The sequence below is a fragment of the Cornus florida genome, unplaced genomic scaffold (assembly GCF_030987335.1).
Source record: "Cornus florida cultivar Cherokee Brave unplaced genomic scaffold, ASM3098733v1 CherokeeBrave_3.0.0_Hap2_Chr02, whole genome shotgun sequence".
NCBI classification, from domain to species: Eukaryota; Viridiplantae; Streptophyta; class Magnoliopsida; order Cornales; family Cornaceae; genus Cornus; species Cornus florida.
The window spans coordinates 59,530,233-59,548,264 of NW_026775572.1; the positions used below are offsets into that span (position 1 = coordinate 59,530,233).

At 36.3% G+C, this 18,032-nt stretch overlaps 1 protein-coding gene across 2 annotated transcripts; it reads left to right on the forward strand.

The window, feature by feature from the left end:
- The first annotated feature begins 12,573 nt into the window (after positions 1–12,573).
- LOC132295098 (pentatricopeptide repeat-containing protein At4g20740) lies at positions 12,574–17,798 on the forward strand. 2 transcript variants are annotated; one of them, XR_009478308.1, is made up of 3 exons: positions 12,574–14,864; positions 16,052–16,246; positions 16,427–17,798. XR_009478308.1 is itself a non-coding variant. In XM_059793181.1 (2 exons), the coding sequence occupies exon 1, from the start codon at positions 12,670–12,672 to the stop codon at positions 14,848–14,850; it is 2,181 nt and encodes a 726-aa protein (XP_059649164.1). In that variant the 5' UTR covers positions 12,574–12,669; the 3' UTR covers positions 14,851–14,864; positions 16,427–17,798. The 2 variants fall into 2 exon arrangements, 1 of the variants encoding a protein (XP_059649164.1); XM_059793181.1 differs by lacking the exon at positions 16,052–16,246.
- The last annotated feature ends 234 nt before the right edge of the window (positions 17,799–18,032 follow it).

The window sequence follows — 18,032 nt, forward strand, 5'->3', positions numbered from 1 at the left end:
TGGATCCGGAGAAGCAACCAGTTGTCTGCAAAGATGCCAGATTGTTGGATGTCACTTAGCATTGTTGCAAATGTGATATATGTTATCAATGAGCAAAGTCAACAAAAGGCTTCTGATTCCAATTAAACAAGGCCATTATGGATTCTGATTTTGTTATATTCATCTGGTTCTGATATGTATATTTCTTCAGGAAGACACATGCCACTATCTTTTCCTTGTTTCATCAACACACATACATGAGCCTGGTAGCTTCTTTAATAATATGGCATCACAAGTGATTGAGATTTCTCAGTTCTTGTATCGAGTGCTGTAGCTTCTCTTGCAGTTGTCTTTTGCATTTGAGACTTGTTCTACTTATTCACTTCTTTTTTCGTTTTTGTTTTGTTTTTGGTTACTGCTGCTTGTGTGGATGGAGAGACAGTTAAAGCGAGAGGTGTAGCTAACTGTTTGCTAGCCAGTATTTCTGGCCTTGTGTATGGTTGAGTTGATGTGGACGCAACTTTGTTATGGAATAAGGAATTATAAATGGTGACTGTAGTGGTCTTGGTATCTTGATGGTTAGATAGATATTAGAGGTTAGGGATTACCCTTCATGTTTGATTGTTTCGATGATGATTACTTTCTAGCATGATCTTTGGAAACAAAGGATATTCTTGATTTAACGATGTTTCATATTGATGTAATGGTGTTGCATGCGTTGCTTATGTAGCAACAGGTCTTGCATTCTGATGTAATGGTATTGCATTTGCATCAAAATGATGCCGTTTTGATGCTCTGAAAGTTACTGAATCCTCCTCCCTTTGTACAGGAGAATATCCGGGTCATGTGCAGAGAACATGAGATATGTTAGGGACTAAAAGTATGACTGAGCTAAGAAAGTTACTGCCAAGAGAAGCTACTACATACATGTAGTACAAAGGGTGTGTGCAGAGCACATGGTAAGGTGACTAAGGTATGCTAGGGACTATTTTTGGTAAGGAAGCAAAAGATAAATTGTGTAAATTCAAGAGTTGGATGATTAAGTAGTTCCATTTTGTTATAATACTTGGAACCTTCTTAGTTCAATTCCTAGGCCTTTTGCAAATTTTGTAAGACCTCACTTTGTATTGTTTTGTGATTCGCTTCATATTTGTTTGTAAATATGGATCAGTGGACAATTGAAAAAGTATTAACAAATGATATGAGCAACAGTGGAGCCGAGTTTGCATTCATACATTTGTCTTCAGAACAATTGAAAAGGCACTCAGAAGTAATATGAGCAACAGTGGGGCTAATTTTGCATTTATATATTGCTAAAGAGGCAGAAGAGAGAACGGGAAATTAGAATGAGAAATAGAGAGAAGAATCCAACTGAACAATATTACATATTTTTAATAGCAAGGCAAAGTCAAAAAGTTGCTACTTAAATGTGTAGTGATTCAATTGAACAACGCCTTCGGTACGGTCAGTCACCGACCTAGCTGGTGACTTGGACACTTTTCGGGTGGGTCTTTGGCATGATGTCAGATTAAAAACTGGTCTGGATATGATACAAACTATAACAGGCCGGATGTCTCACATTCTTACTCAGAAACTTAAACTATTAGGTGGTGCTAACATCCAGTCCAAATATACCCAATTACTTTCCTTTCTGAATCTAATGTGAGACAAGACACTCCTTATAACAAGAGACCTCTTGGAGGGGAGAGTGGACATAGCATGTATGGTGACAATTGGTGTGTATATTTTTGATAAATAATTAGGCTAAACATTTGAAAGAGGTGCAATGAAAGGGACGAGTGGTTTGAAAATGGGTATGTATATTTTTGATAAAAATTAGATTACACATTAAAATACTCTACCCAGTTTGACTATTCATTACACCCTCATCTTCCTCCTTGGCCTCAATCCACCATAATTCTCACTCAATTGTAGCACACAACCTAAAATTTGATTAGAGTTCATATAAATTGCCCAATTCAAAGGAAACCAACTTGCCCACAAGTCTAGGCCTTCCGGAGTCTCCAAATTGGACAGCGTAACTAATTTTTGCACTTCCAAGATATGTTGAACTGGTTTAACTTGATGAAATCATTGGTCTCAACCTTTTTGCCAAACTTGAACCGATTTGCTATAAGTTAGACATTTGGTCAGTAGCCAAAAAAAATTCAAGAGAGCCAAGTTGGACAGACAAGTTCAAGTCTCTTGAATTGTAATCCTGTTGACACCCATTTTGGTAAATTTTGTAGTGATGACCTGGCAGTAGAGAATGGTGATCTTCCACGTAGATTGAAGTTGAAATTGCAAGCAAAGATGGGAAGAGTATTTTGAATAAGTTGTGCATAAAGATCATTGTTTTAAGACTTATCTTTTAGTTAGTTTTAGTTGCATAGTTATGTTATCTATATTAATAGTTGATTAAGTGATAGAGTTGTAATGCAAGTAAACTACTTGCATATAGGAGTTTGTTTTACGTAGTTTTCTATAAATAATGCTATAAGCATGCTTTGTAAGAGGTCCAGTACTATCAGAATCATTATATTTATTTGTTTGATTTCTCAAGCATTTTCCCCAAATAGCATCCTTGCTATCTTTATCTCTCTCCCTATCTATTTTAGTCTCGTTTTATTTCTCTCCATATATCTTTGTCTCTCTATCTCTTCTCCCTAACACTTTCGATATCTATATTTTCTCCCCTTTCTATACTCATATTATTACTATATATTATCCACTAATAAATTCCTTTTAATTAAGACAATTACAACTCAAAGAGGAGTTATATTATGTTCTCTTTTTCCTCGAATCGCCTGATAGTCAATATTCTCAAAGAGACTAGCGTTGACAACTCACACTCGAACCATATAATTGGTTCTGGCACGCCCGTACTACATCAATTTAAGATCGGATCTAGCTGGCCGATTTTAGCGTCAACATTCTTGGCACGCCCAGTGGGACTCCACTAGGTGAGTGATTTATAGTAAAAAATATGCAGTCGGCTGATGAGCGCTGAAAAGTGCGCATTTAAATCCCTTAAGCTTGAGTATTCTAGAATCTTTATCTATCTTATTTTTTCGTCTTAGACTAATTCATGTTATTGCTCTTTTCAGACGCTTATCCCCAAAATAAGTCAATTCAGCCAAATTAGAACATTAAAGAAGCTATCTCAAGCTGAATGGAAGAAAGGAGCAAAGTGGATGCAAAGTGGTGAAAACAGCAAGTTTTGATCGATCTGACCAAATCTCACAGTGATCGATCCAGCATCATCAAGATGGATCAAACCCCTTATCCTTATCCTCAAGAATTTCCATCTTCGATCGATCTTACCATTCTTTCGATCGATCGAACTTCCTTGATCTTATTCTCACCTACCACTTTTGTCTTTTTCCCAAAATATCTCAGAGATTTGTCGTATTCCAAAAAGGCGCCGCCAAGGATTGATCAATCCGGCCATACTTCGATGGATTTGGCCACAGTTCGATCGATCTCATCAGAATTCGATCGATCGAACCTCCTCAAGTCCAAAATAAAACAGAGTCTAGTTCATTAAAAGATGGCTCGTGGTGCAATCATTGGAAGGGCCCTAGTGCACGAGACCTGACTATTGGGTGTGACACTTGAGCTACCTATATAAGGATTTTGAGCCATTTTACACATATACAATTATAAAGAATCATATATAATTTTAGAAATCTTGGAGAGGAGGCTAGAGATTAGAGAGCTATACACCATTTGGGAGTTCTTCCATTCATCAAAGGTTTTCATCAAGAAGAAGATCATTCCTACCATGGAGATAGCCCTTGAGGGTTGGATGACTACATCAATGAGTGGCTAAACATCTTCCTGGGGCTAGAGTTAACCCTAAACATGCCTTCTAGATCTTGATGTTTTGTATTTTGAGGGGATTTGTGTTATAATTTTGTCTTGACATTTGATTTATATATGAATTTTGTTTTTACAATGATCTGTGTTGTTTAATACTTCCAATTGATCATTTCATTCTACTCATATGTCTATGTATGCTAGAATAAATGTTCATGTATTTATCTCTAGGTTTTGTGTTATTGATGCATATCTATGTGTATTGATTCTATGAATCTAGAGATTGTCAAGGCATAGTGCTTAAATAGAATACTCTTGTGGTTTGTTTGATGGTTCATACTCATTTCTTGATGGATTGTGCCTCTACCTTAGTTTAATTAGTTTAATTTTCATGTACTTAGCTTAGATGCAGTGTAGTTGCTTTACTTTATTAGATTTGAGGACAATCCATACTTGTTGTTTGATATTCCATGTTTATGAATGCAAGTAGTATATTTCTCTAACTTATTAGTGTGATGATTGTAAACTTAAATGAAGGAATAATGGCTTAGTTTGATATATTGTGCTATTCACTAGGTTATCTAGATAATGTATACTAAATTAGTCATCCATGTTTGTTGATTCAATCATTCACACTTCTTTGTATTGCAACACATATTTCCCCTCATTCATTACACATTGAGTATCTAGAAAGGTAATGTTTAGTGGTGACCTCTAGATCCTAAGACCTCTCTCTATTATTTTCTTTCCTTTAGTTACTTTAATTGCTTTGTATTGAATTTATTTACATAGTAGCTTAATTAACCAATCAAACCATTTTTTTGATCACTCGACCTACTAATCTAACCTTGTTTCCATTTTAAATACGCAACTAATCCCTTGGAACGATCCCTACTCACCCTAGCTATATTTAGTAGTTACAGGTAGTAGTGGCACTTTATAAATTTAAACTTGGCCACACTTCATTGCAATTTGGGGTACACCGCTATAGCACCACACCATCGGCTTCTAAGCCGATGTACTAGTATTCTAATAAGCCATATGGTTGGCTAGATGATTATCGACAGACGCCAATAACAATCAATTATCAGCATGTTCCAACAACAGTCGATTATCGGTATGTTCTAACAGCCGCCGATTATCGGCATATTCCAGCAACTAATTATCGGCATGTTCCAGCAGCCGCCGATTATCTGCATGTTCCAGCAGTTGATTATCGGCAGACGCCAACAGTCGCTGATTATCGGCATGTTCCAGCAACTGATTATCGGCATATTCCAACAGTTGATTATCAACATGTTTCAGCAGTCGATTATCAGCAAACGCCAACAGCCGCTGATTATCGGCATCTTCCAGCAGCCAATTATCAGAATCTTCCAACAGCCGATTATCAACATGTTCCAGCAGTCGATTATCGACAAGTGGTAAATCAACAAGTAGGAGAAATAAGATCCCAACTAAATCTCCAAATAGGAGAATTTAAAGAGGCATTTGCCGATTATCTGCAGGTGGTAAATCAACAAATGGGAGAAATAAGATCCCAACTAAATCTCTAAATGGGAGAATTTAATGAAGCATTTGCCGATTATCGGCAGGAGAATCAGGAGATTAAAGCAATGATGGCTCAGGCTTTAGTCCTAATCCAGGCCAAGGTAGTTCAGCAAGGTCCACCAGCACTACCAACGACTGCCGAGGGGCATGTGATTGCAAACCCCCAACAAAAGTTAGTTGATTCATACCCTCTATTTCAGCCTGCCGATTATAGTGAGGTCATGTTTGCCGATCAATAGACTTTTGGGTATAATGCAATCCTGCCGATTGAGCTGAAGGTAAAATCGGCTAAAAGACAATCGGCTAAAATGAAATCGGCTAGAAGGAAATCAGCTAAGACAACTCCTTATTGGCACAATGTCATTCATCTAGTAGAGATAATAGGCAGATCGGCTAGAATGACGCTTCACAATAATTTAATTCCTGCCGATCATGATCATGATTTGTTAGTGGAGTTAGAAAACACATGGTGGGCAAGTCCTTCCTGGGTTTCTGGGCAAGTGATATCAGCAAACTTTCTAAAAATCTAGGAAGAAGCCTAAATCGGTAGATTTTGCTAAATAAAGATCATCTTAGGGTTATTCAGAAGAAGTAAAGTTTTGGAACTCGTTGATTTCCAATCTTATTCCAATTGATTAACTCAAAATTTCCTTCCAATGTATTTTAAAATTTCAAATATCTTATCAGCTTGAGCGGCGGACAGCTGATAAGACATTTAAAATGGGGGGCATTGTTGACACTCATTTTGGTAAATTTTGTATTGATGACCTGGCAGTAGAGAAGGGTGATATTCCACATAGATTGAAGTTGAAATTGCATGCAAAGATGGGAAGAGTATTTTGAATAAGTTGTGAATAAAGATCATTGTTTTAAGACTTATCTTTTAATTAGTTTTAGTTGCATTATTATGTTATCTATAGGATTAGTTTATTTTAAATTAATAGTTGATTAAGTGATAGAGTTATAATGCAGGTAAAATACTTGTATATAGGAGTTTGTTTTACGTAGTTTTCTATAAATAATGCTATAAGCATGCTTTGTAAGAAGTCCAGCACCCTCAGAATCATTATATTTATTTGTTTGCTTTCTCAAACATTTTCCCTAAATAGCATCCTTGCTATCTCTATCTCTCTCCTTATCTATTTTAGTCTCATTCTATTTCTCTCCCTATATCTCTGTTTCTCTATCTCTTCTCCCTATCACTTTCTATATCTATGTTTTTTCCCCTTTTTATTCTCATATTATTACTATATATTATCCACTGATAAAGTCCTTTTAATTAAGGTAATTAGAACTCAAAGAGGAGTTATATTTGTTCTCTTTCTCCTCGAATCGCCTGATAGTCAATATTCTCAAAGAGACTAGCATTGACAACTCATACTCGAACCATATAATTGGTTCTGGCACGCCCGCACTACATCAATTTAAGATCGGCTCTAGCCGGCCGATTTTAGCGTCAACAAATCCACAACAATGATTAGCCTTCATAAACCTTAACAATCTTCCATTTGGAGGCTGTAGCACTTATAAACCCATTCCATCATCTTCAATATATGTTCGATACATGTCGATGCACTCATGTCTGTCTTCATGCAAAAAGATCGACTGAAGCTACGCACAGCTTTAGTTTCTCCATAGTCATTGTCTTAGTTAACATGTCAGTCGGATTTTCGGTGCTAAGTAACATCTCAAGTGTCAACACCCATCTTCCAACAATGAATGGGATATCAACCGTATTTCATTTGGGGCATGTAATTATCAACCGTAGATATTCTTTTGTAAGGAATGAATGGGAATTAAATGCATGATTAGGGGCATTTATGTCTTTTCTTGTTGTCAATGCTCGTATTTCATTTTGGTCACTATATATATGTTCCAATAGGTTTTTGAATCACATATAAGCATCCAAATGGACTAAATGGATTACCAATTACATAGGGTAGGCCAAAATGCCTTGGAGTAATTTTCTGGGGACTTTCAGTCGACGTGTAAATCCCCACACATCGACCGGTATCTCAATATTTTAGGCAGTATACATTTTTACTGTGCAAAGCCCAATTGATCGATGCCATAGGGCTTCACGTTGACCGAGTTAGGACTTTCGGTAAATGTGAAGAGGCCAGACGTCAACTGGCTCCTAAACCTTTGTAGTTCTTACTTCTTTTCCTATTTTGCCCATTCTTTATCTATCCAATGACCCTATCATGCGCCATGGGACTTAGTAAGATGTATTAATCTTGTTCCATCAACGAGGATGACCATAATACCCTCGGGTGACTTTGGGTTGGGTTAGTGTGAGATATCATTTTTGTAATTGGCTAATTTCAGTGTCAAAATAAGTACGATCGAGTTGTAATTTTCAAGTTACAATATCAAGATCGAGATCGGTTATGGAATTGGAAAGTTGTTCAAGTTTAATAAACTATGATCTACGAAAAAAGTATGAACAATACTTTAGGAAGTTGTTTCCCACTTAGGACACTATACATATATGGTATGTTTTTTCAAAATTTCCAAACTTTTAAGCCTTCCCTTACAGTTTAGAATTTTAGTTTCATGTTCGTCTAAACTTCCTATTTGGTATAGATTTCATTCCAAAATCCTATGCATGAAATTGACTTGTTTTCCAAGTATAATTAGGCTTTCAAAAGTCTATAAATATATGTTTTCTCTCTTAAACTTTTAAGGCTTGAAAATATATATTTTTCTAATTGAGAGAATTGTTTGAAAGAGATTTTTATTTAGAAAATCAATCTGATTTTTTTTAATTTTATTTTTGAGAGCACACATATAAACACAAGAGTGATTTAGGAGTGTTGTTCTCTATCTCATCGGAATTGGAGCATAATTGAAAATTTAGAAATTTTGAAAAGCAAAATTCATTCTTTTTTCATCAAATTTAGATCTTGAAGAAAATGGGTGAAGCGATCACATTTTGAAGGGGTCAAAGCATTCGTGGAGCGTTGTTTGATTTACCTGCAACTCTTCTACAGAGATCAAGAGTAAGCCTGAGGTCGAGAGTTGTTGGACGGGGGAGTCCCAAAGCCAGGGATTGTCAGCGATTAGATTTTGGTAGAACGATAGGTTGTGAGCCTGAGTCAAAGTTTAGTGCACTTTACTTCAAACATAGTGGATCGTTTTGCTGTGGACTGCACAGTCTACGAGGTTTTTCCCATAACAATTGGTTTATTCTACCAATTGGGATTTCCTCACTAAAAATCCTGGCGTCATCTCTCAAACTTTATTTACTTTACTTGCATCTTTATTTTTGTTTTATGGGTTTGATTTTAGTTTTATTTCTGTAAAATTAAAATAAGTAAAAATTGAATAATGGAGCAAGTAAAACCTATTTACCACCCTCCTAGGTTATACCACCCTTCTAGGTTATAGGTTATTTATTCCTATTATATTACACAACCATTCCGCTGTGCACAACTCACAGTTAGGACTTGGTTAATGATCCGGACCTCCAAGTTTGGGTCATTATAGGTTGTGATCCTCATTGTTTTCTGCAATTGATATCAACCAACAAACATTGGTAGTTGAGTAGAGAGGACCACTCTTCCTATGACGTAGAATGATCATAACACCTCTAAAACCTTACACGGGTCTCCATTGAAGGTTATAACAAAACCTTCCTATGACAATTGTTCTACCAAAATCAGATTCTTCCTCAAGTTAGGAATGTGCCTCATCCTTCAATTTGCAAATAGACCCATTCACCTCCGCACTTCACCATCGCTAACAACGTTGCAGGGCTGATCGTTCCCAAGAGACACCTTCCCAAGGTTACCCGGTATATAGTTATCTAATAGCTCACTACTTGAAGTAGCATAAAACGAGGCACCGGAATCCAATACCAATAACTCTGCCTTACTTTCCAAAAAGCACGTCAGTGCATCATCTAGATTCTTCTGAGACCATATTTGCTTATATTTTCCCTTCGGTTTCTTTCCTCATAAATATGCAATCTCTTTGGTAGTGACCTACCTTGCCATAATTATAACATTTATCTTCACTTTGATCTGTGGAATTCTTGGGATTTTAAGACTGTGATCTTCCATTCTTTGACTTGGATATATGCCTCTTTTTTCATTTCCATTGCCTTTATTCTTATTAGAATCTTTGCCTCTATTTTTAACATTCAAAGTCGAATCACTAGTAAAAATCCCTGCTGTTTGCCTTCTAATCTCCTTAGTCAATCATGCTCACAACATCGTCGATTTTCAACTTAGACTTTGCTATAGAGTTATTAATCACAATAACTATGCCACCCAACTCTCGGGTAATTACCTTAAAATTAGTAGTGCTCGCACCTCATCTTTGAAATTGATATTAAGAGACTCTAATTGGCTCACAATCTTGTTGAACACATTTAGATACTCATTGAATCTTCCACCTTTGCCCATTTTTAAGTTGAACAACTTCTTAATCAAGTATACCTTTATTGGCTATAGAGAACTGTTCATACATGCAAGAAAGAACTATCATGAGAGATCATTGTATTCTTGTTGTTGATGTTGAAGGCAACTGACTTACACAACATCAATATGATGGTGCCAAGAGCTTTCCAATCAAGTAATTCCCAATTCGAATCCTTAAGATCCTCTAGTTTCTCTCCCAGATGTTGATATAGATTCTTCTGAAATAAGAAATCCTCAATTTGCATCTTCTAGAAAAACCAAAGTTTGTGCCAGCGAACTTCTCGGTCATGGATATGGATGTTGGGATTTGTAAGTGATTTTTTATATGGATTATAAGTACACTATTTCTTATCTGAAATGATATTTATGCGTTGTACAATTGATGAATGTATATATATTATGTTCCGATTCATAAGGGAATTAAATATGTCTACTTAATTGCAAGAGATATTTATATGTATATGATGAAGGTCAATACATGAGTATAAAAAAGTAATCATAAATAGTTCGTAGTTGGTAATTAAAGATGGATTCTTAATTAACTAAGATATAACCCGGATTTGTGATGGGATGAGATATATTACGAAAACTGTCGTATGAAATTGTTCCCCGTCACTGTCATGACATTTGACTCTCAAGCATGAAATAAGTATAGACTATTTTATTTATTAATAATTACTTTGATTTGTTCGGTGGATATTCAGGATCATTTGACCAATTCTTTGGGTAATTATCAAATTAATAGTTAGAGGGTTATATTCTCAATATTCGCATCGATACTATTTGTATTTATTTTGTATTGATTATGATTGATCACAAAGTAAATTCGAACGTCTTCATGTGTTTTAGACAAAATAGTTTTTTATTTTATGTATTTAAATACTAAATTATTATTTTTGTCAAACAAATATTTTATTGTGATCAAATTAAAAATAATCAAGGAATCAAAATAAATATATTAATTATGCTGTCAAATTGATGCCTTTAATTTTCTTATAGCTAATTATGCATAGAGGGGTCAAAGTGCAATATTGACTTAGTGATTATTTACTATTTGATTGGAGGTAAATTAATTTGTTTTAATGGAATAAAAACTAATTTATGAATTAATTGAATTGGGTTCATGGTAATTGGACCAGGTCAATTATTGATTTATTAGAGTCAAGAAAATAGTATGCCTAAGGGATTCTCAACATGATGACCTTGTATTGTTAGTAAGTCTTGGAACACTATTTGTGTGTGAGGAATATACTACAAATTAAGGTTTAGTGTTCTCATCTTTAAGGAACTCCCACAAGCTTATCCACCAAGGTCTTTCATAGAGGCATATGAGTGAATCTTAAAGGCAAGACCATCACCTTCAAGAATGAGGTCCAAAGAAGAAGGATCTAACTCGAGGGATCTTTAATATAAGTGAGAACATTCACTTTGGAGGAGGAATTTGAAGCTTTCTCAATCCCTTGATGTGAGTATTCTAACTCTAAATGTATGAAACATCATATTCTTCTTTGCACAAAACTTGTCTCTGTACATGAATCAAAGTTTAATGATCAAGTGCCCTCAAAAAAAAGTTTTCAAAATCTCCATTTCCTTAACAATGGATGCATTAGCTTTTGATGTCATTACTCCCACTCAAATGAACAGGTCAGAATACGAAAGATTTCACCAAAAATTCGTCAAACACCTTTTGTGCTCAAGGTTCTCAAACCAAGGCTGTAATACCAATTGTTGTGGAAGAAATCATAAACAACGATGTCCAAGGAATAAAATACACAAACAATCACGAAGAATAAATACAATCACACAACAACATATGATATAAGTGGTTCACCCAGCTTAAGGGATACATCCACAGAGAACTACTATAAAAAAAAATTAAAAAAAAAAATAAAAAAATGAAAGATTACAATGCAAAATTTCCTTACAATCTCTCTCTTACATAGGCACAATACAATTCTCACTTAATATGGAATACAAAAGAAAACAATTACGGCGGACTTATTTTATCAAGGGACAATGCAATGGAATATTAACCTTATCAATCATGTTTTCAACCCTCGGGATCGGGATTTAATTCTTCATACTCCGTTGCGGCGGTCTCGGGGAGTGGACAAACTTATTTGGGGTGCTTCTTCTAATGGCTCCTTTTCAGTTAAGAGTGCTTACGATGTGGCTCTAAGCATGGTTCACCCTCTTGAGCCGTCTCCATCTTTGACCTCTTGCAGCCATGTTCAAGAGTTTAAACCTCACTGGAGGGAGTTATGGTCTATCAATACTAAGCGCAAGATTAATGGTTGTGCGTGAAGGCCTCTACTTGCTTTCTCTCTGGGGGTATCAAGATGTGGAGGTGGAGAGCGATTGTCTCAATGTTTCAAACCTTTCTCCCTTGAATTGCCGTTCGGCCATTTTGGTTGAGGATATTGGAAGTTTGCTGGGTTCCAACTTGGGGTTCTCCTTAGGATGGGCTCCTCGTTCTTGCAATAGAGTTGTCCATTTATTGAGTAAATGGACTTTGTCTAAAAAGTGTAATGATTTTCTCTGGTCAGTGTGGCCTGTTTGGTTGCTTTGTCAGTTCTTGGGGCTTCAGTTGATGTTGCCTTGTTGTAGCCTTTGTTCCTTTAGGAAAAAAAAAACACAAAAGAAAACAGTTACAGTAAATAAATATATTAGATGCATAAATCTACGGTAGATTAGAAAAGGAAAGGAAAAAAAAAAAATAATAATCATCTTAGAAACTCAAATTTGAAACTGACATGAACAAAATACAGGTAATATATTATATATATATATATTATATAGAATAAGTAGTTAACGGTAGATGCAAGTAGTTAACGTAGAAACTTATGAGAAGAAGACTTGATACCATCTCAGAAAAAGAGGTCCAACAAAACCCAAAATGCCACCTCAGTCCCAACCCAACAAAATCTACTTCTACTACGGCCACCGGCGACCGTCCCAGAACCGCCCCACCGTTCACGGCGGTCTCTTCTCCAACCGTAAAACCATAAACCCTAATCCTAACAACCCCCAAACCCAAAACCATAAGCACCAATTCGATCAATGCACCGATTTTGATATCCGAAAATGGGACCCAGACTCACCCACCTCCCTATCAGCTCCACCCACCATGACTCCATCGGAGAAATTCTTCTCCATGGCGCAAAACCTCTCTCCGATCGCCCGATACATTGTCGATTCCTTCCGGAAGCACAAGAATTGGGGTCCCCTGGTCGTCGCCGACCTCAACAAGCTCCGTCGTGTCACGCCGAAGCTCGTCGCCGAGGTCCTCAAAGTCCAGACCGACCCAAGATTCTCTTCCAAGTTCTTCCACTGGGCAGGTAAGCAAAAAGGCTATAGACACGATTTCGCTTGTTACAATGCATTTGCTTATTGCTTGAATCGAACAAATCAGTTTAGAGCTGCCGACCAGGTGCTCGAGTTAATGCACATGCAGGGGAAGCCACCTAGTGAGAAACAATTTGAAATTTTGATTAGAATGCACTCAGATGCTAGTAGGGGTCTTAGGGTGTACTATGTGTATGAGAAAATGAAGAAATTTGGAGTGAAACCAAGGGTATTTTTGTTCAATAGGATAATGGATGCACTTGTGAAAACGGGTCATTTGGATTTGGCAATGTCCGTTTATGGTGATTTTAAAGAAGGTGGATTGGTTGAAGAGAGTATTACTTATATGATTTTAGTTAAAGGTTTGTGTAAGGCAGGAAGGATTGATGAAGTGTTGGATCTTTTGAGTAGAATGAGGGGGAACTTGTGTAAACCAGATGTATTTGCATACACGGCAATGGTACGAGTGTTGGTTTCGGAGGGGGATTTGGATGGGTGTTTGAGGGTTTGGGAGGAAATGCGGAGGGATGCGGTTGAGCCTGATGCTATGGCTTTCACTACTTTGATTATCGGTTTATGCAATGGGAACCGGGTTGAGAAGGGTTACGAGCTGTTTAAGGAGATGAAACAGAAAGGATATTTGATAGATAGGGCAGTGTATGGGTCACTGATTGATGCCTTTGTGGTGGATGGGAAGGTTGGTTCAGCTTGTGATTTGCTGAAGGATTTGATGGATTCGGGGTATAGGGCTGATTTGTCCATATATAATTCTCTTATAGAAGGTTTATGTAATGCAAACTGGGTTGATAAGGCTTATAAGCTTTTCCAAATTACAGTTCAAGAGGATCTCGAGCCAGATTTTATGACTGTGAATCCAATGTTGGTTTGTTACGCAGAATTGAGAAGAATGGACGACTTCTGCAATTTGCTTTTGCAGATGCAGAATTTGGGGTTTAGTGTCATTTATGATCTTTCCAGATTCTTCTCATTAATGGTGGGTAAGGAGGGTCGAACTATGATGGCTTTAGAGATTTTTGAAACGTTAAAGGTGAAAGGTTATTGCAGTGTTTCAATTTACAATATCCTTATGGGTGCTTTCCAAAAGATGGGGGAGGTGAACAAGGCAGTATCACTGTTCCATGAATTAAAGGACTCGAATTTCGAACCTGATTCCTCGACTTACAGTAATGCAATTACATGTTTTGTTGAAATTGGAAAGATCCAAGATGCATGTGCATGCTATAATAAAATAAAAGAGATGTCTTCGGTTCCCTCTGTTGCTTCCTATTATTCTCTTGTTAAAGGGCTCTGCAAAATCGGAGAAATTGATGCAGCTATGATACTCATTCGTGACTGTCTAGCAAATGTTACAAGTGGGCCCATGGAGTTTAAATATACTCTCACCATTCTACATGTTTGTAAATCAAATGATGCTGCGAAGGTAATTGAAGTTTTAGATGAGATGATACAGCAAGGTTGTCCTCCTGATGAAATTATATATTCTGCTATTATCTCTGGCATGTGCAAACATGGAACAATGGAAGAGGCAAGAAAAGTGTTTTCAAATATGAGAGAGTGCAAACTTCTAACGGAGTCCAATTTGATTGTTTATGACGAGATACTTATTGATCACATGAAGAAAAAAACAGCAGATTTGGTGCTGTCAGGATTGAAGTTTTTTGGTCTGGAATCCAAGTTGAAATCGAAGGGGTGTACATTGCTCTCTAGTTGAAAATGCGAATCCAGGTTCTAAATCATTAAACTGGTTTGTTGCTAAGATCTTTTAATGTATATACAAAGTAAGTGTTCCGTTATATATGAGCGTAATATAATTGATTTTGGGTCTTGCCTGAACCAGATGGATCATATCATATTTTAAATAATTTTGCATAGATACAGACATATTTGCAAAACAATTTGAGTACATGGACACGAACAAATCCCAGTGAGGACATGGTAGCATACAAATATAATTATAATTTTTTTTAATTATATACATTTATAATGTAAATATCTGTAGAAATTATAGTATATTAATATACTTCTACTCTTTATAATTTTATCTTTACAATACACTACTGTCTTAATATATTTATATCTTTGCAATTATATTCTTAAACTCTATTTAAAAGTATTGCTTTCTTGAATTATTGTTGCTTTGTGTATTTTTAGGAATGTCAGGCGTAATTCCAATAAGATGTGTTTTCATTTCTTAAGCCATATTCTAGTTATCAAAAAAAAAAAAAAAAAACTCAAGTCATATGCTGGGGAATTCGTAGATGTTTCATCTAAATATGCAAACATAATAAAAATTATTTTGAATTATAGATACATCCATACTTATCCCCATATATATATATACACACACACACACATCCACAAGGTGCAGGTCAATTGTCTGAGAGTATCCATGAAGTTTCACTGGCCAATTGGATCTTATCATTTGAGACCAAATTCTGACAGTAGTTGTGGTTGGATTAAAATCAATTTTAATAGATTTGATAGGGCTTGGATATTTTTGCAGTTTTAGTAGGGTATATGCTTGTATTCGTGGTGCTGCGTTGCTCTAAATCCTTCTATTATTATAATGCCCAAATTTTTGTTATTGGAGTAAAGTATTTTAAACGTGATTAAGGGTGTTCTGAAAATTGTATTTGCTTGGCTATCCAATGAACTTGAAATTTATAACTTTGGATGCTGAACTAGTATGACCAATCACAGGGAATCAGGGACGGTGGATATCCGTCACACAATACTCATTTGTGAGCTCTTTTGTCATGTAGGAAAGTTGATTTTGAGATCTCTGTTGGGAACTTGCATGTATAGGCAAATGATATGCCAGTTTCGCATGCTTTATTTTTATCTATGTTTTCTTCAACTATTATTTTTGTTGTTTTTTATTGCAAATAAAAACTTTATTACAATGGATGAAGGGTGTACCTGAGAAAGGGTGAGTTCAACTCGGGCAAAAGATAGAAGTGAAAGAAGTGGTCCATGCGTTTCTTGCGATATGTCTATATCAAGCAACTCCCTTGAGTGTGCTTTAGCAACAGCATCAAATGCCTTGTGTTTCCTTGCAGTAAATTAAACCAAACTAGTCTTTGCTTGCTCCTTTCTTAATATTCAGGGTGAGTAAATCAAAATGTTGAATTGAATCTTAAAATCTTAAAAAATAAAAGGAATGCATTTTCCTCACCAAAAAAAAAAAAAAAAAATGAGTAAAGCATTTTGTTCTGTCTTACAGATTGTTTCTTATGTTAAATTTATTTATATTTCATGAGTTTAGACTTGCCTATTGGTCTTTGCAGGTTTATTATGTTCATCTTCAAAAAGCTGGCGCACTTGTTGTGGTTGAAGGAAGATCCAGCTGCTGATTCAGTTTTTTAAAGAATCAGAAATGTTGATTGTTTCACCATTGCTTTAGGTTCTCTAAATGAGTAGGTTGATCTCTCCTGCTCCTGTGGTCACTTCAGCTGTTATATCTGCATACTACTACGAGGTCTTACCGAAAAGGATGAAATCAAGCCACAGGTTCCCCATACACGAGATGGACACTTCTTGCCCGATGGACTTATTACACTTATGGGGTATTTTGGTTTGCCACTGCAGCTTCGCTCCCTAAATAGGCTGATTTTTGCCTCGATCATGCATTCACTCTGCTTCCTCTATGTTGTAGAGCATTTTGGCACCATAAGAGGATGAGATAATTAATGAGACCACCACAACACACCAATAGTCAGAAGTAATGTCATGGTTGTTAATTGCAATATGTAGAAATGGGAACCATCCGTGATTTCATTTTTACTGCACAAGATATGCGAAGAACTGGGATTCATTTGTTACAGTTCACTGCCTCACTAGAAGCTATATGGTTTCTAGATTCATGACCAAGTTTGAGAGGAAACACCAAAATTCAGCTTCAGAGGATTTGTATAGATCCCCTATATGCTTATCAGGCTGGAATGAGAATTTATTTGAGTTGTGGTTGGCTTTAGTGGCTTTTGGACATCATCAGGTCAGGACAATTCTCACGGATAATTTTTCATTGTGAAAGTTCAGATCCCCATTCTTGTCACAACTCCTGCTTCATGTAGACGTACTTCTGAAGTGAAATAAACTGTGGCAAAGAACCATAAGGGTCAAAAAACTTGAGGGACTTTTAAAGTAGTGTGATGCTGGACAGGGAAATGCAGTTCAACTGTGTGAGGGTTGCAGAATTTGCTTGAAGCTGAATTTGTCGTTTGCTGCCTCGGTGATCCCACCCGTCGCGCTAAAGATATATATGCTGTACGCTTCCTTATTTTGTACATAACGTATTTGCTGCCTTGATGAATCTGCCTGCTCTGCCGAAGATATATACTAAGCACCTATCGTGTACGTTGTAGATAGTGGATCAACTTATTCTTCTAGCATGGGGAACCTCGTCCTCTTGTTAACATTTTTGTAGTCAAAGCCCAGCCAGTAACGGAACTTTTGGTTGCTATCCGTTCAAGCTTCATGGTAATATGTAGTTTTACTCATTTATTCCTACCGATGGCGATGAAACTCATAACTTATTTTCATCTTTCTGGTAGACTTGAGCCCTCAATCTTGTGAGAGGAGGAGAATACCACTTGAGAAAAGCATTGGTTGTAAGGAACCACACTTCTTGGGAAAAGCTTTGAAGTTCTTGAAATATTAGCATTTGGAAGTTGGTTATTGAATTCAAAGTAGCTTAAGTCACATAATTTTTGTTCATTACGAATGTTGAATAATTTGGAAGTTTTGAGGTAAGACATTGAATAAGGTATGTGTAAATGTCTGAGTCTCAGAAACCTCTGTTCGGTTGGATATCTTGTTACGTACTATGTTTCTTGAAGTATCTTCAGTTAAATTCTGTAACCCTTAAATTTCTCGATGGCATTTGCTTTTATC

What these genes read in the sequence shown, in the direction of transcription:
- LOC132295098 (XM_059793181.1), top strand. Translation starts at nt 12,670, where the DNA reads ATGCCACCTCAGTCCCAACCCAACAAAATCTACTTCTACTACGGCCAC.